Source organism: Dermacentor silvarum, chromosome 5, assembly GCF_013339745.2.
Source record: "Dermacentor silvarum isolate Dsil-2018 chromosome 5, BIME_Dsil_1.4, whole genome shotgun sequence".
NCBI lineage: Eukaryota > Metazoa > Arthropoda > Arachnida > Ixodida > Ixodidae > Dermacentor > Dermacentor silvarum.
This window is the reverse complement of record NC_051158.1, coordinates 18,748,420-18,771,465: the sequence shown is the minus strand read 5'-3', so window position 1 is coordinate 18,771,465 and position 23,046 is coordinate 18,748,420. Positions and strand designations below refer to the sequence as shown.

General features: G+C 44.0%; 1 protein-coding gene across 1 annotated transcript; it reads right to left on the bottom strand.

Annotated features, from left to right (window-relative positions):
- Nucleotides 1–2,862: 2,862 nt before the first annotated feature.
- On the bottom strand, nucleotides 2,863–22,791 carry LOC119452980 (dual specificity mitogen-activated protein kinase kinase 4). Its single transcript, XM_037714945.2, has 12 exons — nucleotides 22,521–22,791; nucleotides 21,958–22,090; nucleotides 19,895–19,958; nucleotides 18,992–19,105; nucleotides 16,941–17,060; nucleotides 13,167–13,286; nucleotides 12,882–12,933; nucleotides 12,287–12,414; nucleotides 11,703–11,777; nucleotides 7,860–8,011; nucleotides 7,459–7,504; nucleotides 2,863–6,674 (listed from the first exon to the last, which is right to left on the bottom strand). The coding sequence occupies exons 1-12, from the start codon at nucleotides 22,558–22,560 to the stop codon at nucleotides 6,579–6,581; spliced, it is 1,140 nt and encodes a 379-aa protein (XP_037570873.1). The 5' UTR covers nucleotides 22,561–22,791; the 3' UTR covers nucleotides 2,863–6,578.
- Between the last annotated feature and the right edge of the window lie 255 nt (nucleotides 22,792–23,046).

Genomic DNA, 23,046 nt, shown 5'->3' with positions numbered 1-23,046 from the left:
CATCCATCAGCCTTGTATCGCTAACCTTCAAAGAAAGGGCTTCATCCCCAGAACGTCGGCAAGAGTGAGTACCACTCGTTAAACAATGACAAAGGGAGTAGCGCGCTTCCTGTCATAGTAGGTTTCGCGCACGTTGTGTATACACATCTGTCCCAAATGGCAGGAAAAGTTTCGCCCACTCTATCGCCGACGTATCAAGAATAAGTGAATGGGCGCACACTTGAATATATGCGCACTGTATACGCACAATAAATTACGGACTACACCTATGGCGCACGAATGGTCGAAGCTGAATATTTCGTGACGGTCCACAAGAGTAAGCGAGTTACTAGCCGTGATATATATTTGCTACAAGGTGTTACAATGTACAAAACAGCTACGTTGCAAGCCTTGTGCGCTGCAAGAACAAATTTATCAGAACTGAGCACACCCGCGAGCGATTAGGCAGAAAATAATCAAATAGCGGCCGCACCGAGGAACTTCACTGAGTCAGAAACGTACAAGCCACTGCATCTATATATTTGCCGAATAAAGAACAAAGAGTAAAACACACTAATCCTGACTGAATTCATAATCGGAAAGCTTGGATAGCTTGGAATACACGTTTAGCCCCGCTTTTAGAACAAGCACCATATACGCTGCTTGCGCCGTGTGGACATAGCTTAATCAGCTCCGAAAGCGCTTTTGCATGTTCTCTGAAGCTGTGATCAAAGCTTCGTGTCGTCCACCTAGTCACCGTCTACGATTTCTCCGAAAACAGAGGTTTTCTAAGCCGCGCCGGCGTCATACACTTCCATTGTATACAAGGAGGCAGTTGAGGCAAGCAATGGACGCGTCACCACGTGATCAAACATGGCAGCGCCCACGGGATCTCCGCGAAAAGGTATCAATAGCAAATGCGTCAGGAACGCGCTTTGAACGCCGTCGCGCGTGCAAGCAGACACCTTCCATCGCCGATGACTAGCGCCGTTCGGCCCAGCCAAGCGGCCGACAATGCAACTACGACCGTCACGTCACGGCCGCTCCCATTGCAGCGCGCCCGACGCGGCAGGCCGCACCTTTTTTTTTTTTTTTTTTTAATCCAGCGGCCGTGGTACAACTGACGGCAAACGCCTAGGTTATACATCTACCTGAACAAACAACTTCTGTTAAAAGGGCCCATTACAAAGTTGGCGCAGGCAGGTCACCCAATTCTCTAAAAAAAAGGGCTGGCTCGGCACATGCAGCAATCTCCAGCACGTGCTTACGCCAATTTGCGCGATGAAAAAATGGACATGCGCGAATTGGATTTCCATGAAAAAAAAAAAAAATGGTAAGCGCATGCAGCTTGGACCAATTTTTCACTGCGTTTTTCAATGATAAATTTACGCGCAGAGCGAAACATTAAGCAGTCGATACATTTAGACGGCTTGTTCAGGGGCGCGATCTTGTACGCGTTCCAAAATGGAACGGAGGTGGTCCGTTCCATCGAGCCGCACACGATTGCTCAATTTGAACCGTGAGCCGCAAACGATTGGTCAATCTGAACCGTGACGATCAAATTGACCAATCGTGTGCGGCTCTATGGAACGGACCGCCTCCGTTCCATTTTGGAACGTGTACAAGATAGCACCCCAGGTCTCTTGACGTCCGCACAGCATACCTCTCGTTGACGGCAGCCAAGGACCTCAAAAAGTTTAAGCTTATCGTCTGACTTCAGGTAGCCATGGGAGTAGCCGTCTTCATGATGATGTAACCCTTGGAGGTACTTTTCGATCACCTTCTGTCGGTCATGAGGCTCGCTCATCGTTGCACGCCGCGAATACGATACGCGCGCCAAGTTCTCGCTCACGTGGAATGAGCTGATCCGGACTGAGGCGCCGCACACCGACCGCGCCGCCAAACAGGGAAAAAAAAAAAAAAAAAACTGGTGATACGTCATCGAGGCGAGGACCCGCCCCTACACGGATTTGTGAAAATAGTCGCACCCTCGGAAGTGCCCTCGTGAAAACGTCTGGAGCATTAAGTCACGCAGCCAGCCTTGGCAAGTGAACGCTTTGTGTAGCCAGCAGTGGTGGCCCAACATGTGACCTCTTGCGTCGAGATCACGGATAATCCGAGATTTGCCGAGACGTTTGGCACCTGGTAGTCATTATTCGGTGAGCGCTCGGCCGGCAGCTGCACACATGCAGGAAGCGACAAGAGTTTTCCTTTTTTTTTTCTTGTTTAAGAGTTTCTAATGGTTATCGGAAAAAAAAAAAATAGCCGGGAGTACTACAACGTACCGCGCGCTCTGACGTTTTCATCACGTGTTGGGCCACCACAGTCGGCGACAATCGCGTTGCGGTATGCTCCCTCCTATATTTTCCTTCCTCCATGGTCCTCACCCCCAATACCCATCGCCTCTCCTCGCGCCCAGCGCGGCCTCTTATTGGTCGCTTCCTCACCCAAACAACTGCGCCGCGTTTTGAGGGGTGCGACTGTTTTCACAACAAATCCGTGCAGGTGCGATGCGTTTATTTAGGAATAAATGAGCGGCACCGGGGCACAACCGGTGCAACATGTCAGTCAGGGAGTACAACCACCCCAGTGAACTGCCCTGCTGGAAGGCGATTGGCAGAATATTCTTGCACCCCATTCCTCACTGTCACGTCACATAACCAGTGTGTGAAGATGAGGGTATAGCTCCCTTCAGTGGCAAGATTTTTGCTCCACTTAACCTTATTATTTCTACATTTTAATTAAACTAACTTCCCCAAAGCCTGCTTTGGCTTCGTTGTGTTTACAACTAATACATCAAGCCCCTTGGATCCCCGTTTCCTTCTCGCTCACTGTGGGCTGCACTACTCAAAAGCATATTGCGAGTAAATCACACAATACAGCTCAGACTAGATCTTTCCTTTATTTTTGCGTTTCTTTGATAAAACATGTTTGCAGTAAAACAAAACATCACCATATGAGCTTGGAAAAGGGAGCTGGCGGTGGTGGTCTTGTCTAAGGACGACACAAACACCGTTCCCAGTAAACACGAGTTCTGCAGGCGTACTTTGCATGTGGTTGTTGTGAGAGCTACATGCTAATAAGAAATGGTGCAGAATAAAGTGTTTCAGACGACTCTGCCTAGAACGAATATGACATCCGTAGGTCAAACCACGATGGTATGTGTGCACCTCCGAGTCACGTACGCAAGCACAGCTTGGAGATGACCACGAGTGTCGTTTACAGTGCGACGTGGTAATGTGGGCACATGGCAAGCCTCTTGAGTAACATACAGTCCATTATGCAGCTGCAACTGAAATTGCTATCACTCCCTTTTCAAGAGTTCAACACCACAAGCGCTGTAAATGCCAGGAGAGGAGGCTATTATGCAAAATATGTTGGCTCCCAAACGGTACAGCCAGTTTGTTGCAGATATTGCTGGTACAAATTTCTGATCGACATGCATTTTCCTGGCATTATCATCCGGAGCCTGCCATTCTCTTGTACAAATTTCTGATCGACATGCATTTTCCTGGCATTATCATCCGGAGCCTGCCATTCTCTTTTTTTGTTGGAACAATTGCAGCAACCCTACACATTGCAAAAAATTGAGTATGTATGAAGCTCTTGAAAAGGCTACTTTCAACAACACATGACAAATTATAGTGACTTTAAAGATTTTTTTCTGGCTTGCACACCAAAATTTTAAAAACCTGCAAGGTGGCCACAAAATCCATGACCCATCTTTAGAACAAAGCATTTCAAATTCCTGGCATCTTTCAAAGGTGACTACATACATGCACCAACAGATGAAAATTGAGTGTCCTTTTTTTTCAGAAATCGAATTTTAAAATTGCCTTTCGTTCAGATGAAATCTCACGGTCAATGAGAATGCAGACTTGCAATTAAAAGAGAAGACAGGAGTGACTGCGTCTTTAAACAGCTAACATTAGTGTGTGCCTGTGAACATTTAGCAACGGTTACACTGTCCTCCAAATTCAAGGTCAAAGTGCTAAGACTGCCTCAAGAACTAGGGCACGAGTTTCTCCTAAGCCTAATCCATAAAATTGAGACTGGGATCGAAACAGGAGAAGGAAGGGTTATTAGTTCTGTAAAATCTTGCAGGATGTGAAAAGTCTGGAAAGCTATTAAGAGCATGTCTATGTACAATATGTACATAATGGCTGCGCTTTTCATTTTGTAGACACAGACCAGTTGGCAAATACTAGCATGCTTGGAATCAGAGGACCAGCTACTCATTCACTGGCTCAGTCGAACAGCATTAAAATAAATCTGAGCAAAGCTGCTTACCACTTCCTTTCTGCTTCACAATGTTAGCATAACAGATTAAACATCCAGTGTCGATCCAACAAAGTATGCCAAAAATCATCAAAACTGGTCAGTGCCTCTATTAGGCACACAGTTTAGTTAACTTGTGTAAAAAAAGAAAGCGCTTGCAGCTTGCGCTGCATTCACCACAAGAGACAACCACAAAAATAATATAGCTGGAACATCCACTAGCTTAAAAAATGTTATAAAAATAAGCAGTCCATAAGAAAAACAGAGAAATCTAGAAATGAAAGACTTGAGTTTGAACCCTCATCAACAACTTATTCTAAAACCGCGTGTTCCGACAATAGAATGACTTGAAAACTCGTTTCATCATCTGGCATGCCATTCAATGCACAGACATCAGCATGTTGCATGGATGGTAGTGCAAGCAGCTGCATTCAAATGCTCTTGGCTGCTGTCTTGGTAGCCTGTAGTAGTGTCGAGGAACTTTGCTGAGAAGAGTTGCGGCACCTACACTCTGGATTTTTTGCAAGATCTCATAGCTCCAGATTTTGCCAGTCATGAAGCTTTGTTGTCCCTCTTCCACAGCGACAGACTGCTTTGTGCACCAATCACTGAACTCATGTTTGCATATTTGAAATACTATGTTTCAATGCTTTGCCAAGCTCTTTAAACACCAGAATGTCCTTTTGTTCACAGTCACATTGTGCTTGTTTCAATCTTGCTTGAGAGGCTTATGTTATGCTATATAGTGAGCTGCATTTTTATTTTGACCGTATCAATTTAAAATTTCATACTCACTGTTTGGTTGTCACTTAAATTCTGCAGCGAGATTGATTTTTTTTCGATCATACAGTTCAATAAAGCACTTGAAATTTTTGCTTGCCAGATTCACCAGGAAAGAAGAAAAACCGCCGTCGTTTGCTACTCTTGCTACCAGAGAATCAAGCATGCTGCAGGTCAATGATCTTGGTTTGGTGCCTGACGACAATGAAAATCCTGACAGAACGCAATCTTGATGCAAAAGATGAGTTAAAAAAACAAAACAAAAACAATGTGAAGTGCTGAATATTCTTTCAAGGTTGTTAAAATATGAACCACAGGTGGCTGTGTATACATAGCCTGCAACTCTCAATCGGCACAACCTGTTGAGATCCGCAATGAAATCAGTGACTGACAAGAGAACATTCTGAAGGGCAGCACAGAAAGACAACAAAAGGGGTAGGGCAGGAAATAACTTCCAACCAGAGAGTGTAAGAAACATTTGGGAGCAGGAACTCTGCTCTGTGGTGTGGCCTGATAGCATCAAAAACATTCCTAGGGACATGCAGTTTCTATGTCAACCAAGCACAGTTATAGTCAATGGTGCCAGATGGCAGCTTGCTTCCACGACACCCTTCTTATATCTTGTACATGTCATGAATGCTCCAAGCAACTTAGGGCATACAGCATGCTAGTGCCATCACGTGGTAAAAAGACAAGTGTCCCACACCGCACTTGCGTTGACAATGAAAAGAAGCTGCCTTCGAGGCCATTAGATGCAACGTGTCTCCGACCTTTAATCTTCTAAAAGTGAAGCTTTTCTTTGCGAATCTCGCCGTGTTTTCATGACTGTGCTTGCTGCAGTGTGGCCTGTTCTCTAGCCGAATAGGCCAACCAATCATAGTGGAGGACACGTGCGCTGCTGGGTTCCTTGCATACTGCTAGATGACACACACATTTGCATTTGCATTTGCATGGCCTTGCAGGGGAAAGGAGGAAAAACAAACAGAAAGCTTGGCTTCCGCGGCATTGCATTAGCCTTTCTTCAATGCCATGTCACTGTGTGCAGACATTCAATAAACACAAACTCTTGTTTTGACTTTTTATACACTCTCGCAAAGCGCCACTGTATAAAGAATCCAACTCGTGGGATCCACTGCATTTTTCTTCATGCAACGCTACCTGGTTGGTCACCTTCGCTGGTGCCTACAGGCCGAGAGAGTTTCTAGCTTTGTTCCGACAACAGCTCTCAACCGATTGTGAGTTAGTGTTTGTACTGTCTCCTAATCCACCTATCACCCACTCCTTTAAATTAGCTAGGCCCCAATCAGTGTGCTCAAACGAGAGAGAGGTTTCATGACTGGCAACATCAGAGTCATGCCGACATGTATATCGACGTCATCACAACAGGCTTATGCTATCATACTGAAGAAAAAAAGAGCCGGCCCTTCGGCAACCCTGCTCGGTCGGTGACGTGCAGCGACGACTGCGTGCGGGCGGGAAAAGAACCGCGTGAGCAGTTGATGAAAAGTGTTTGGGAAGCCCTCAGGGATGACTCTCTCTCATCAGGGAGACATGCCATTCATTTTGCTGAAAATGTTGCTGATGTAGAATGCAACGTCCACAGTGTCCCGCTCGGCACGCCTGATGAAGTCGTGATCCTGCAGTGGAGTTAAATCGCATTTTTCACCAAAAAAAGACATAAATGAAGGGAGAGTGCCGGGAATCCGCAAACGTGCACCACACTCTTTTCATAATGGTAAGGCTATTTTTCCCGCAAGACAGCTTGCCAAGATAATGTATCAAACCCTGATATAAGTACCACAGATACTATAACAAAGAAAATCACCAATATCAGCATGCAAAAATAGTATTTCGTGTCAGATGTGGCTTTGTTATAATGAGGCTCAATGGTAGTAATAGTGGCATAGTCAATTTTTAAACACCGCTAATGTGAACAGTTTGTGCATCTTATGAAATGTAAAATGCAGTTTATGAAGTAATGAGCAAATACCCAAGAGATGGTATGTTGTAAATCACTTTCATTTCCGCAATTACTGGTACAGCTGCTGGATCGGAAATTATGCAATGCGGCAAAGTGCATTAGTGAACTAGGAAAGAGGTATATTAAGCCAAAGCGTGGAGACACAATGACAAAGAAACTATGAAAAAAAAAAAAAAAATGATACCGTTATAGTGTATGGAGCACTGCTCTAGGCTTCATGCTAATACACAAAATGTGGAAATACAGGGCAAATTTCACCTTCAGGTGTATTTTGAAGGAAAGACAAATTTTGCCTTAAGCTAGCAGCATCATCAGAAAGCGAAATATTTGTATGATCCTCACCCTCATTAATGAATTATTATTCTCGAACCTTTGGTGTGGGTTATACATGCAAACATATGATATAGTACATGCCAGGGTGAACAGGTGTGAGGGCTCACCAGAAGCTGCTTGTACTTGGGGCGCGTGTGGGCGGTCTTGGTGAGACTGCAACGACAACAGAGGCAGTTGCTCGGACGACTGAAGCAGCAATGTTTGAATGTGAGCAAGACAGTGCCAGATATTGCCGGATTTGGGAGACATTGTTTTCTGTAGTGGACGAGTGCTCCAATCACAACATATATGACATTTCACATGCACTTGAACAGAGACATTGAAACTGGTCCTGTGCTAGAGCTTCCTTATAGATTAAAAATGTTTGATATTTCAGTGACCCTCACCCGATTGAAACATTCTATCATGGTACCCAGATTTCTACTAAATGTTCGAACCACCAAAGAGGTCGAAAAGGCAAATATTTCTGGCAGCAGCATGGTGCAAGTTTGAGAGGAGAAGCCCCTACCAGGTGTTGACAAAGTCGACGAACTCGGCGGTGAAGCAGTTTCCGTTCTCGTTAGGGCTAAGCTGCGGCGGGTCCCCCTGCACAACTTGGGTCAGCTGCTCGAAGACGCTGTTCCACTTTGGGTACGGGAACCGCCCCGTGGCCACCTCAATCTGCACACCAGCACAGAGGAGGGCCGAAAATTAAGTAAAAATGGCAGTTATGAGCTAGCAAATGGGCCAATTGCACTTGCTCATTCACGCTTTAAATCAATCACGGCTTGATGTGCTAATGTAAGAGAGAGATACAGTGAAATCTCGTTGATATGATTCTGCATACTATGTTTTTGGGTATACTTTACATTTCTTCCCCTTTTCCAGGCCTACGTCTCATAGAAGCAATGTATTTTTACACGGTTACTGCGATTGTGTTTTCACCTGAAATTAGATAATACGACTGCAGAAGTGGGCTTTTAGTAGCATTTCTAAAGCTCATAGATTCATATTCCAGTGTACTAGCTTAACTAACATTCCAACGACCCATGAACAATGTGTTAAGCTCCAGCCACATTGGAGGAAAAATGCACGCGGCACGCCGCAGGCTATTAAAGGCTGCTGCGGCAGTGCGGCCATGCAGACTGGTGGTGTGCTGCTGCTCAGTTTATTGAGAGAACAGTGGCTTCTTTTTTTTTTTTTTTCCAGAACCTTTTTATGGACATTGAAAAGAAGTAAGTTCAGTACAAGTTTACAAGCTATTTCAACATTGCTGAATAAAAGTGCGTTGGCTGGGGTTCGTGTGGGGTAGAGTGATGCTGCTTCGCATAGTGTGTTATGCAGAGCAGTATCCCTCAACGCTACACGAACCTTTGCTATTAGGTTTATGACCAAGTATGCCCATTTCCATACTTTTTTTGAGCTTGCTCTGGATAATACTCGCACGATTTTCGGATGATACATTTTATTTTCTGACACCCCTTAAAGGGCCCCTAAACCACCTCAGATATTTTTTGAACATTTCAAGTAAACATGCGCATCGAGTTCAGAATGCCGTCACGATTAACGATGCCAAATGTTGCAACACTACGCGCCGCGGGCGCACCACAAAATAAAAAAGAACAATGCCGTCCTCCTCTCCTGGCCTTTCCAGTATCCCCAGCGGTCGTCACGATGTCAGCAGGGTGCATTTGGTGATGTCAACGGCGGTGACGATGCCTATTGGTCGAACAAGAACCTACGACTTCCGGTTTGTCTGCTAGCAGGTACGCGCGCTGCCTGTTCTTCCTCGTCGTGTTGCTCGCTTGTGCGCCCTTGCGAATCGGTAATTACAACCCGCAACGCAGTGCCAAATCAGCCACGTTCCAACACAGTCGTGCTTAGTGGTCTGATAAGCTGCGCGAACAGAGTGCGACAGTGTTGGCACCAGACGTGTGTGCTACACAGTGTCTATAGTGGTGGCACGCTTCGCATGAACACGGGCCAGCACCGCAGCAACAATGGATAGCTGAGAAGCGCTGAGTCGCGGCTAAGGCCTGTCCACGTTGCCGGCATGATAACTCGCCGCATGCCGTTTGCCATTCGCGGGCCGCCGTTCGATGGCGGTTTTGCTCACGAACGGCGATATTTTCTTGCCGTATAGAGGATAAGACCGGGGCCGATTTGTGCGGCAGCCTCACTGTCACCGCCGTCGATCGCTCAACGGCGCCGATATCGTCGCTAGGCCTTCTCTGGTTCACTCCAAAGCTAAAGCTAACAGCGCTTTGGAATGAATCGCTGACGCACATAAGCCGCAATATTTTCTTACCGTTGTTGTCGCTCTTCGCAATAATTCTACACAAAGAAGAAAATATGCTAATATTAGCGTCGGCATCGGCTGCGATGCGAGCACAGATGAGCTGGTTGTCTGCCGTCAGTAGCCGAGCTCGACACGTATCGGAGCTCTCGTTCGTGTTTCACGTTTGACAGTGGATATCGTTTTTCATAAAATGTACAATTTACGCGTCACTTTATCTAGGGGAAATTATTTTGCTTGGAACAGAAGCTGCAGCCGATGTTTGCGTCGCCAGTGGCGAAGGGGCACAGCTTCGCGGTCGTTGATTGGCCCGTCGGTCATGCGGTGGGTGGTGCGCCGGCCGAACTGCTGTCTACTTTGAACACCTCTCGCGCAGCAGACGTTCTACGGCACTGGGGGCCGGTTTTCCGTCGGTGTATTTGCCGCTAGCCTGGACGTGCCTTAACCAGAACTGGACAGTGTTTTGAGAAGCGCTTTGGCGATGACGTATGTCACGTGACATTTGGAGGAGCGCTCGGCGAGGAGGAGAGACCAGCCGACGAGGAGAGTAGCGAAGGAAAGAGCAAAACGAGCAAGGGCCGTGTTTCGATCATCAAACGCGTGTAACTCCGCTATTACGGCACCACTTCGAAAAACTCTCGCGGCTACCTGTTCGCTGTAGACTCATGCACAACTGCAACACCACAACTAAATTTCGACCTCTGGGTGGTTTAGGGGCAGTTTAAGATGGTATCAACGAGATTCCACTGTATGAGTACAGGAAAACCTCGTTATGATGATGTTACATGGGACACAAAAATGAGTTCATTGTATCCAATATTTGCACACACCGATGATGGAATCATAAAAAAAAAAAAAGCAATATGGTCTCTGGTAAAAAATAAAGTGTGATGCCTGTTGGAAAGCTGCCATGTTCAACAAATTATGCAGGATCAACAAATTACGCACACAACTTCTACATGACTGCCAATGTGGTGCCATGTGACTGGTGTGATCTCCCAAGTTCAGTGTATTGGCTTGCTGGCAAAAGTGCACAAGTGTGCCCAGAATGTACAACTTCAAGCTACCCTTGCTCAACACAGTCCACTGACCAATTTTTTCTGACACAGAGGGAGCCACACACAAACTCGAAGTCTGCAACTACGGCCGTCAGTCTAGCCAGAGTGTGTGTTCCCATGCTCGAGTGCCAATGAGGTCTACAGGTCGAGGTATACCAGAGTGGCCTGACGGGTTGTTGTCAGTCGCTCCATCGGTGCTTTGCAAATTTTTGTCACAGCTGTACCTCCAGAGGCCACTATGCTCCGTTTCATACATAGCAAGCGAGGCCACAGAGGCTACGGAGACTGCTCCTACTGCTCACACTTGTGATCAACAAATTGAGTGCCACATATGAAAGAAAGGTGTAGGTATGCGTCAGGTAATTTGATGTAACATTAATTAATGATGAAATTAACGATGTAAATTGTTACATGCAGACTCGAACCTATTCACCACCGAAGTAGTTGAGTGATACGTTTCTGCGCCCATTGCCCACTACTAGTGCTCACGGCCAAAACTTAGTATGTCGCATGCTGGAAGGACAAAGGTGCACAAATATGAGATATGACGCGACCTTACGTTTGCAAGTTGTAGTTGCAATATGTGATGTATTTAGTCCGCAGAAAGTGTCGCATACCAGAAACAACTGCACTGCAAAATACGTGGAGTGGGCTTTTTTAAGACTGCACTAGTATTTGCTTAGGTTCCACAGCGTTGCCTGCTAATTATGAAACATAGTACAGGCCCCTTTGTTGGTAGTCAGCGACCAAAGTTGTGGTTTGGTGCTGTGTTCATGTGGTGGCAACTTTGTTCAAATAGGATTGAACAGAGGACCATTGCTTTTCTGGTGCAGTCACTCTATTACCTGGGCTATCAGCAGCTGCATTTAGTGACAGCGCTTTTCGTTTTGCTCTTTTTTTCTCTCCACAGCAACTAGTATCCTGATGTATTTAAAAGACACACTGTAATAACACTGTATTTTAACTGTGCAAAACAGTATTATAAAAAAGTTTTAAAAAAAGAAGAAGACTAACTTACCAAGGTTATTCCTAGGCTCCATACATCAGACCGGACGTCGTAGCCAATGGCACTGGAAGGATCTATACGCTCAGGCTGCAAATAAGAGTCAATGGGGCCACAAATTAATTTAAAAATGTACTCGTGCCTGTCTTTTCTCACATTATTTTCAAGCCTTATTTATACCTGTAATTTCAAAGTACAAATACACAGTAAGACAGAAATAATGCAGCTAGTTTCTTGCTATGGTATTTTACTTATCCTTTGCTCGAAAACTGTTCCACACTTGACATATTTCAAAACTTATAAATAGCAAAATGCAAGGAAATGTGAAATGAAAGTTCTTTACAGTGTATTTCGTGAACACGTGATTAAGATGCAAGCTCATTCAATAACCATCATTTCGTTAAACCAACAATGGCAGGAACTATTGCAGCATGGAGCTGCTTCGGGCATAGAGGGGCCCAACATCTTCGAAGCCTTCCATCCCAACATTTTTTAATTAAGCTGCAATACATTTGCCATTCGCATTTCTATTTTTCTTCTGCTTTCTCAAAAAACATTTCTGGGCCCAACACACCCAAGAGCTCAGCAATGCCACTCACCGCCATGTACGGCCGGCAGCCAGCATCTCGCGTTTTGGCGATGGAATCCACCAACTGGCCGCTGATGCCGAAGTCACAGAGCTTGATGTTGCCTCGTCGGTCCAGCAAAATGTTACTGGGCTTCACATCTGTGTAGACATTCAGACAGAAAGGAAGCAAGATTAGTTTGGACCTTGCAAGGAACAAAAAGGGTGCAATAAAGCCCGTACAAAACATTTAAATGGCCTCTAAACCACTCGAAGAAAATTTGTTAAATAAATTGGCAGTGTGTACAAGTCTACAATAAACATGCAGCCACATTTTTTTTTTCCTGAAACGATGCTGTGAATAGCATCGTTACGGGCCTGGCAGTGACAAGCTGTCAGTGTTGACTTCTGCTGATTGTGAGCTGTTTGTTTAGCATCGATCATGTCAATCGCATGGGAATTCACATAACTTTTTGGGCCACTGTGTTGCAGTGCCCAGTTGCACATCATGCGGCCCTTTTCATATTTTACTCACTGCAAGTAAAGCGTGAAAGAAATAATTTGTTATAATGCAGTTCAACTGTAGTATTCATCATTACGTGCCAAAGATGCTAAAAACGGGCACTTACCTCTGTGGATGATGTTCAACTTATCCTTGAGGTAATTCAGGGCTTTTACAGTCTGCGTTAAGAAAAAGTGTGTTGGGTTAGTGAGCCAGACAGGATGGCAACGAACTGTCCCTCAATTTCCCATAGCTCCACACCTTTAACATCTAATATACAGCAATTAACGAAACAAAAGCACGCCGCAGCTATAAAGTCAGAGTTAAAGAAAGGAAATTGATCCATGTTAAGACAACGCCCTAGCTTCCTCTTAGCAGAAGAAGCTACACCAAGAGAAAACACACCACTTACAGCAACCGTGATCTTTCCCAGGATAGCTTCGGGTATGCGCTGGTGCTGCTTTTCGTAGACAAACTTGTAGAATTTATCCAGTGACGTGTCCATTATCTCCATGCAGATCCAGCAGTCACCCTATAATGGACAAAACAGAACACTCTAACCCTTTAAGAAGCCGTGTACACAATTGTGTACACCAAGAAAGTGCGTCAACAGCAATAGCGTTGACGAAAGTAACGGTACTTCTAATGTGTCGTATACATCTTGAAACTGTTCTGATTGGAATCGTGGTGCAAGTTTGAAAAACGGGTTCAAAATTTTTTAGTAAGATGAGTGGGAATGTAGACAATTGTTGTGAATATGTTGTTATATGTAGTGGGTGTACTCCTTTCATTGTTTTTCTCCTTGTGTTGCATCACGCATAAGTCCCTGGATGGGTGCTTTTCAAGCAAACTAGATATAAAATAGTTGATGTTCTCATATGTAATGTTCCTGTAGGGAGTTTTCGCATGAAGTCCATGTCCTGCAAGGTTTACAAAACTCGCTAAAGAATTGAAAATTCTTAATCTATTCTGCAGCTGTGTGCTTTTTATGGTTTTGAATATGCAAGAAATGCGGTGAAAGTAAGTTTTCAGTCAACAGATTTCATTGGCGTCTGAAAGGGTTAAGAACTACCGCTGTCACTTGGAAAAAGATAAGGTGGATAACCGAGCTTTAGCAGACTAGTTGAAGCAGCACGAGCGAATAAATTTTTCATGCACTAAAGCTACACTGTGGTCTACGAAGAACCGTTCGGCTAAAGGCCGCACAGAACTTCACCCACATCGGGGGTTTGATAAAATAGATTCAAATGTGAACACTATGAAATGAAACACGACAACTTATAGGTGGAAAAAATTATGCTCAAGTTTCTCTTTTCTACGACAACATGGAAGTGCTAGAAGCTATGGGAACATGAAACACATCATGGCTACCATGTTTTGATGTCACTATCGGTGGCGACTGCAGTCCGGGAAAGGTTCGTGTGCTACAATATCGCGATCTGCAATCTGCGCGCACAACATTTCACCCACTCCATGCTTGTATGAACCAAAAATGAAGTAAATACTACGCACTAACCGTTTGGCATGCATTAAGCGACTACAGCTTAAGTGTTCAGCCAATACATTTAGGTTCAATAGCGACACAGCAGGGGATTCATCACGACTATATTTAAACCGGAATTGCTTATTATGCATATGAATGATGTATTAAATATCGTATTAACAATGTTTCACTGCATTTAAAACCTTGTTTTAACGAAGTGAAATCGTTCTGCCAATAGATATAACAAACAAGATTTGTCTCCAAAACCAAAAAATGCCCGACCGTTGCGTGTCGAGTACACTGGTTTCCGCAGGGTTTGGCACTTTGTGCACCGCAGAGTGCCAAACCCTGTCCCCACGTCCCATGTCAAATACGTCATCGAGCAACAGCAGTCTTTCTCGACGCCACACAAGCAGCAGCTCACTATTGCACTTCTCTACTGACCTCTCTCTCTAGTGTGTGCCTGGCTGCGCTGCTACGTGCGGTGGTGCGAAACATAAGTGCATTCACTGCAACTGTGTGGCGTGCTGGCAGGCACAGCTGGGCATGGCCTCCGAGATATTCCCGGCACTATCTTTTGGATCATGCGCAAGCATGTGCAAGTTGCGCCTTGCTGCACAGCTACGCGTGGTGGTGCTAAAGACTAGTGCATTCACTTCTCTCTTTCTTTAAGGTGCACTGCGCAGGCAGCTGCAGCTGGGCCTGGCCTCAGAAATCTCTCTGGCCCAATCTCAGGGGTCACGCCCTGGCTGCACATTCGTTTCACCCTCTTAGTGCAGCGCGCTGCGCAGGCTGGTGGCTTGGCCCTTTCAACTTAATTATAAAGACGTTCGAGTGTACTCGGCATTCCCTAGGAAGATTTTCAAGCAATAACGGTAGCTTACTATGTCTGATTATGGTATTTACCTAATCCCACTGATGGAAGTGGCTTTTGGGGTTTTGGAGTAGGGAAAATAGCGAGGAGTAAGGAAACCATAGTTTGGAGCAGTAACTGGTTGCTCACGTGCAGTTAGCTAATGTGCATGAATTTAATACGACAAAAATAGAAATACATACTTTTAAAAATATTTGCATTTATTATTGATCATATATTTCACTGATTCAATTTACTAAAATTCCAAAATTAGCACCTTTAGGAGATTCTCAAGATATACAGAATGGTTTTTCTTTTGCATATGACAACAGTATCACAGAGAAATATGATTTAATATCACAATAAAAATATCACATGAGCTTTAAAAAATTAAGAGGTTATTTATATTAGTATGAAAAAAAGAAAAAACGCAACTTAATCATACTTAATGCAACTTAATCAGTTCTCTGTAACTTAATCAGTAATGTGCAAGCCAATAAACTGAGATCAGTCCTTCTGGGCTCCACTACATTTTCTTTTTGAGTCTTCAAGCTTGTGAAGGCTGTTTGCAAGTTTTGCCTGCACCTGCTTCAGAAGTACTCATCCACTTTCAATATCGTCAAACTTTTTGGCCTTCATCCCTTCTCCAATGATTAGCAAGCATCTTAGCATTAGCAAGCATCTTAGCAGAATCAATCTTTATATATATAATTCACTGTTCATTCACTTTTGCTTTCAGTGGGTCTTGGGAAAGTTTGTCTTTCTTGGCTGCTCCGATTGTGCAAGCTGACACGCAACCTCACATATACCTCATAGCTTTAATACAATAATAACTCGGCAACAATCACTTTTTAAAAACGATTCCTACTGTACTCATAAGATATAAACATTATGTGCTGTTAAAATGTCGTTAATTCGATCTCTGTTCGGAAAATCAGATTTACCGTCTGGTACTGGCAAATATATACAGTATTCCATAGTTAAACTCTGGCTAATTTGACCACATTTCGGTTATTTCGTACGATCTGGAGTGGCGATCACGGAGCACCGCAAATGTGGAGAAGATGGTAGTGAAGAAACAAGGAAATAGCGGTGCGCGCATCCAGACAGAACGAACGACAGGTGCGCTACTGAGTTGGCAACACAAATCGTTACCCAACACTATGGCTGTCAGCAGAGGAAACGGCACGCCATGGAATCATGCACTTGCGCTACATTGCATCAATATTCAATATATTATATACATCGCAAGCCGTGCTCCACAAGGAAGTTGAGCGTGCCACCATCACCACAGGTACCACATCCGCGTACTTCCACACACGTGCCACCAGTGGGACTGAAAATTGGCTTGGCCAGACGGATACCATAGCCAGAGTTTCAGTTTCAGAACTATTACAATTCTGCATGTCGTGCGGACGTGGGAGGTTAGGTCGCTCATGAGCGCCTTGGCACAGACGTGGCACAATTTAAGCGAAAAGGAGCCGTTTGGTGCAGCATGTATCAGCATTTCAAATTCGGTGCAAAATGGTGCAGCACTTTCATCACTGCAATTCTAACGCGTGCATTTTTGCTTTCCTTCCCCCTAAGAAAACTGGGTCAAAAACCGCTCTTGCAGCATTCGTACGCTTTGCTGCATAGCACTTGTCTAATTCGACCCGCTGGATAATTGGATCAATTTCGCCGGTCCCGTCAGCGTCGAATTAATGGAAGTCGACTGTAACAGTGATGTGACATCAATGTCGGAGGTAGTGTCCTCCATAGTCCCAGAAGTGTCCCCCCCTCCCTCTCAAATGCATACACACATGCAGCAACACTAAACCAGGCTGTCCAAAAAGGAGCAAAAGTCCTACCTCCTTGAAGATGGCCCCATAGAACTGGACAATGTAGGGGCAGTCGTTGCTCTTCATCACAACCTCGAGATCCATCAGCAACTGCTTCTGCTCCTTCTCATCAACCGTGGAACGGATACGCTGCAACAACCATGTCATGGAACACACAGCAAGCCAACAGGCACTTTGCTCAGCCCCCAGTGACATAATTTCAGTGGATTTGCAATTCCCTGATGATACTGTCAGAAAACATTTCTTGACTCAAAGCTAAAGAATTATGCAACTCCCAAGCACTGTGGGAATCTGTGTTATGCAAAGCGTTTTGCAGGTAGTACTAGCTGGCTATCTTACCAGATGGACCAATGTGGTGAGCATGTGTGATATCAGCAGGAAGACCGTGATGATGATGACGACAATAGTATGGCAGCAATGGCATAACTTATGTTAAATGTTACAACCTGTTCCGTTACACCCTCAGCTGATCCCAAAGGGAGTACAATGACACACAACATCTACGTAACGCTAGCTGCTGTGAAGAAAGGACCGGAAAATGTGGGCCGATCGTGGAGGTGGTCCCAACAGCACCTCAAAGTGCTAGCTGCCACGAGAAAAGAACGGGAGAAAGCGGCACGCACTTTCATAAACAACTTGTTGCTGTGGACATGGCACATTTATTCCTGCGTTTGTGGCCTAATGGGCACTGGTGCATGCAGCATGACATACACACAACTCTTTTGAAAGAGCTACTGTCGACTCCTGTATTACTTTCCAAGTACTTCGAACATACTGGAAAGTCCCGACATGAATACATACACTGTTTAGGAAAGCCAACTTGTTTCGTTTGAATGTGAAAGCGTGCTCCCAACAATTACTAAAAGTTTGAAAACACATGAAATTTAGCAGACGGAGCTACTGCCGTATTATATTTTATACGGGTGTCACATGGCCACTTTCGACTGCAGTCAAGCCCAACCCAAATCAAAATTCTCAACCGTGATCGGAAGTGGTTGTGCGACACCGGCACAGTTAAACCTCGATATAACAAAGTATTTACCTATTTACAACTTCTTGTCCATAGAATACCTCTTGCGCGGCTGTGGCTCCCAGCGTAGCCGAGTGCATACGCAGCTTGCGTGTGCATTCACATGCAATCAGAGGAGGTTTTTAGAGGCAATATGTTGAAAGACTGGGCAACCTGAGATTGTGTGGCATTGTGCACTGTCCTCCAGCGAATTAAGCGCTGGAGGTTGCGTAACTTCCGAGTTTTGGAGATATGTTGAAGCGAGAGGCAGACAAAGCATTCGGCTCCCGCTGTCAGCGCTTTTCATGATTACGTCATCCCACTGGAGGCAACAATATCAGCCGCAGGAGCGAAGTGGACTTGAAAGCGTGGCTAGCTTCACTGCGTACCACCGATGTGAAGCTATCGTCAACAGGTCTTGAAACCGTATCTTTTGTCGCCAATTCTCAAGTTCAACATAACTATTTTTTTTCCTCATTCATATTTGCTTTTTCCAATTGCCCAATGATATGGAAAACTTTGTGGCCCCTTCAGTGTAAGAAAAATCCATCGGTGACTGTATTATTTGAAAAAGATTTAACTTCAGTATAACAAAATTTCGATATAACGAAGCAAATTACAGATTTTACCGAGTTAATTATATCGAGGTTTAAAGTATTAGAGGCTGACGCCATCCGTTCCTGCTTGTTTGAAGTCATGTCAGGCCCCCATGCATGATGTAGTTTGGCATTTTGCCTTCATTTGTTAATTTGACCTTTCGGATAATTCAACTAAATTTTGCAGCCCCATGAGAGCTGAATTAACAGGAGTTAACTGTAGCTGAAAGTACAAAATTTATTACAGCTACAAGCAAGAAATAAATGAGCAAGCTTTGTCCACACAAAACGAACATACAACATTTGAAACAGTTATGCCAACACAGACCCGAATCAAAAAGGATCGGTAACATAATATCGCTGCAGTTAATCAGCACAGACATTATCCTCAATTATACATAGGATTCTGGAAAAGAAAGGGTTGCTTCGAAAGGTACACAAAGCACCAAGCTAACCTTGACAGCCATTTCCAGGTTGCTTTTCTGGTGGACCATCTTGTTGACCGTGCCGAATGCACCTCTGCCAATCTCACCAAGGTCCATCAGATCCTCGGCGGTGAAATCATACTCCTGCAACGAGGACCAAGTCTTAGCAAAAAAAGCAAACTTTATTTTCTTACACCATTACCAATGTGCTCATGTGATTTGCTCAAGACAGCAATGATCACATGAGCCCTACTCATCACATGAGTTCGCATTTCTGGTAAATGTGACCAGAAATGCGAACTTTAAAATTTGAAAAATACTACAGTCAAAGCCAATAAAATGCAAAAATTTGCTGGAAAACACTACAAACTGTTGCTGTCTTGTGTTATTACACAAGATGACTACTTGTCAAAAAAAGAATGCTGAACTTTTCTAGGGATGCTCTGAACATATTACCTGCTCTAGAGTCACTGATAGAGTGATTTGTGCCACAGACAACAGCATATATGTATTGACGAAATTTATTCATAAAATATTTATGTAAAGGCAGCAAGAACTTCAACTGTCATAATACAGAGGAGTGTAGGATGGGGTTTGTTGGTAAAACATGGCTTATAGTTTTGGTGGCAGTGATTTCAGAAAATAAAATAAATTGTTGGAAGTCGACCACTTCATTCACTCTTCTGTTTCTCTTGTGCAGTCTATCAAAGCTATGTGCCATCATACATACATTCATCCATCAGATACACTCATTCCACAGAACAAATTTGGTCAGTGACTGTATTTGCGTTCCTTAAAAAGCAATTTCACTGTAAACTAAACACAAATAAAAGTTAGTCAAATTATTGCATCACTACAACAATCATAAACAAGCTCTAAAAATGCTGCATTTTGCGATAAAATAGTCAAAGCTGGTTGGTATGTAGTACTCACCTCTTCAGGTGATATCTTGAGCTTTCCTGATGAGTGAATTTTTGGTGGCAACCATACCCGTTCACTGTGTGAGAAAATGAAGTTTAGCGTTGTGGCTGTGAACAGTTGCAGCAACATGCAGATCATACAGAACCAGGCTTTAAAGGTAATATCATTTAGTTTTTATTCATGTGATTCCTACTCTATGCTTCAGGCATATAGGATGCCCTCTGCCTGTAGCATAATAAAACTTAATCTTATTATAGTATACTGGTGCCATAAAGTTGTTGATGGCAAGTTCTCCCACTTAATTCTTCCTACACAATTTCATCAATCCAGTTCTGCCTGCTTTGCCTCACAGAATAATTTTTTCCTGCTTCAACTAAGGACAAATTATAAAGAATTTCCCATCAATTTTTTTATACTGCTCTGCAACTCATAGAACAACCATTGTAAAAGTTTTAAAACAAGCCCGAATTCGTAAACATTACAGAACATTCGGGAGTTTGCAGGTATGCCCACTGCGTAGCTGTGAACAGCAGCATGCAGTGTGGTTGCTGCTGTGATGTGCAAAGTTAGGCAGATACCATGGTTTGTGGTTGACATTTCAAAAATACTCTAAATAATGTCACAACAGCATAAATAAGGAAAAAAATTCAGCTCAGGGATAACTCTGACTTCCCTATTCACCTACATGTCAAATGCAGATGCACTTCCACTAAGGAACCATAAAGCTGATTTGAATTAAATTTGTAACATTAAGTAAGAAGCTTAAATTCTAGCAAATGTTGTAAGCCAGTGTTTTGCTAGACCCTCAAATTCTTTCACAGGAGTACCAAACATCGATGGAAAAAAAAAAAAAAAAAAAAACACAGCACCAAGTTTACCCAACCTTCTAACATTGCACCAAAAACAAAGACAACATTACTGCAAACTGAATCTATTGCAGCCTCTGAAGCAGATAATGCATGTAATGCATTCATTACTTTGTTCACACAAGTTTTACAAATGTCTTCTCAAATGACACCTACAATTGACGAGTGATGTGTTACAAATCAATTTTGATTTACTTAGATGTTGTACTGAACACAGTTCACTGACTTGTGATGACTATTATTACGGAGTTGTAAGGCTGTAGACTTGGCACCTTCATTTTTTTTATGTTACCAATTTGCAGAATTTCTGTACAAATTACACATCGGAAGTTCGAATTATCTGAAGGTGAATGGTCCGAAACAAATAATTCTAATATGAACGGGCACGTATGTTACAAGCACATTTCTGTGCTTACTTCTGCACAACGTTAAATGATATGGTATGCAAAGATCAGATCTATGTTTTGTAAAAGAAGCAAGAAGGGGCAGTCCCGGATACCCGAACTGCAAACACGCAACTTGGTCCATGGTGGTATCTTGCATAAACTGAGCAACGCCAACAAACAAAGCAGCCTAAATATGATACATTACCATGTTCCGACTAGACGCAGTGCCACTGTCCTCTTTTTGGCTATTTCGCTTTTCTCTGGGAAGCCAAAATATGTGAATTCATGAAATTAAAGCGCTCTTTGATTTGTCAACTAGCCTGGGACGCTTTTTCTAACTAATGAGCGTTCGCATGTGCAGCGTCTTTTGCGGCTTCAAAATGCACTGAAAACAGTGGGAAGTGGTAGGGCAATATTTGTTTGAACTAACTGGAATTTCATTTATCACGAGTCAACAGTAGTACAGTTCCGGTTCACGTATGTTGCTAGTTTAGTGAGGCTAGAGTGTTCACTGAAACGTGTTTTCTTATTCCAGACGGTGGAATTGAGTTGATATGCTCCCCACAATGTCAAACAAGCCTATGTGGCTGCTTTGCCGTCTCATCAGGATTTGCGGTAACGCTGTGAACTTGGCAGCACCACATAAAGAGCCATAATATTCAGCACCCCTGAGCTACGATTTGAATGGGATATGGACTAGAGGGGAGTACACGATGCGTACAACGTTAATCGTGTACACTGACTGCTAATTATTATGCAACAAGGAAAGTACGCCAACGGATTCCCTGGGAAAGTCGTCCAAAGGCTTCCTTCTGCTACTCACGTTCGCACGGGGTAGTTGAAACCAGGTATACTGGACGGGAGCTTGCTGGCATTCCCTAGATGTTTCTTGGAACCGTTTCCGAAAGTGAGCCTCAGCTGTTCTCTCGTCGTCGAACGACCGTGTACATCACGAGCTGGAAATGCGAGCACAAAGATACTTGATAACACGCTGCACTCCGGTAATCGAAAACGGCCAAAAGCTTCACCCACACACATACGATCTGAAAAATCTCTCTCCGTCCTGCTTCGCACTCAACACATTTCACAAAACCCTACATCAATTCCCGCGGGGAGAAGTACGTAACATTAATTCGATCACTTTAAGATGATCGCCTTGTTTTCTTCGAAAGTTAAAAATATACATAACCGTATGCGTGCAAGCCGCGATATTCGACGCATTCGTTGCAAAGACGTTACGGCCCTCAACGAAAAGCAAAACAATACCAGAAACGCAGGTCAGCTTCATTACACTGTCGAGCACTCGTTTAAATTTCTCAAACCTTCGCAGCGAATAACTCGTGCGCGCGAACAACTCCTGAAATCAGCTCAGCAAGCCGTACTTACGGGGATTTATCCGTGAAATCCCGCGTTGCTGATCCGCCATTTTACCACTGACTGCCGCTCTACGCTCCGGATCACGGATGCATCGAGGTTTTTCGGAGCTGTGTCCTCCGACTGCTTTTAGAAGCGACGAGGACGATGTTTTTCCGGGTTTCCGCGTTACAGATTAGCTGACATGATCCCGGAGCTAGAGTAGACGTCGAAAGCCCTCACGCAAAGCCATAACGCAGAGCAGTAGGCGGGTACAAACGCACGCACAGACGCACTCACAATGCACGCACCACTTACTCGCGCTGTCTCTAACAAAATGGCCGAAAAGCTAATTTCAAATGAATTTGTTTGGAACCTCTTCTGAAGTGTTACGGCGTTGACCGGCGCTGTCTTATGAAAGAATAATTAATGTCATGCAGCCCACTTGCGGACAATAATTTTGCAGTTGTAAGCTGGCCGTGTTCTTTTTTTTGAGTACACCATCATAAAATGGGGGCAGCGTATCTGCATTGCTAATGAGTTGTCTACTTTTATTTGA

Coding starts and splice junctions, on each gene's coding strand:
- LOC119452980 (XM_037714945.2), bottom strand. CDS start 22,560: ATGGCGGATCAGCAACGCGGGATTTCACGGATAAATCCCC. Junction 12,934..13,166: donor TGGGAAAGATCACGGTTGCT/GTAAGTGGTGTG, acceptor TTCTTAACGCAG/ACTGTAAAAGCCCTGAATTA. Junction 8,012..11,702: donor GGAGCCTAGGAATAACCTTG/GTAAGTTAGTCT, acceptor GCTGGTGTGCAG/ATTGAGGTGGCCACGGGGCG.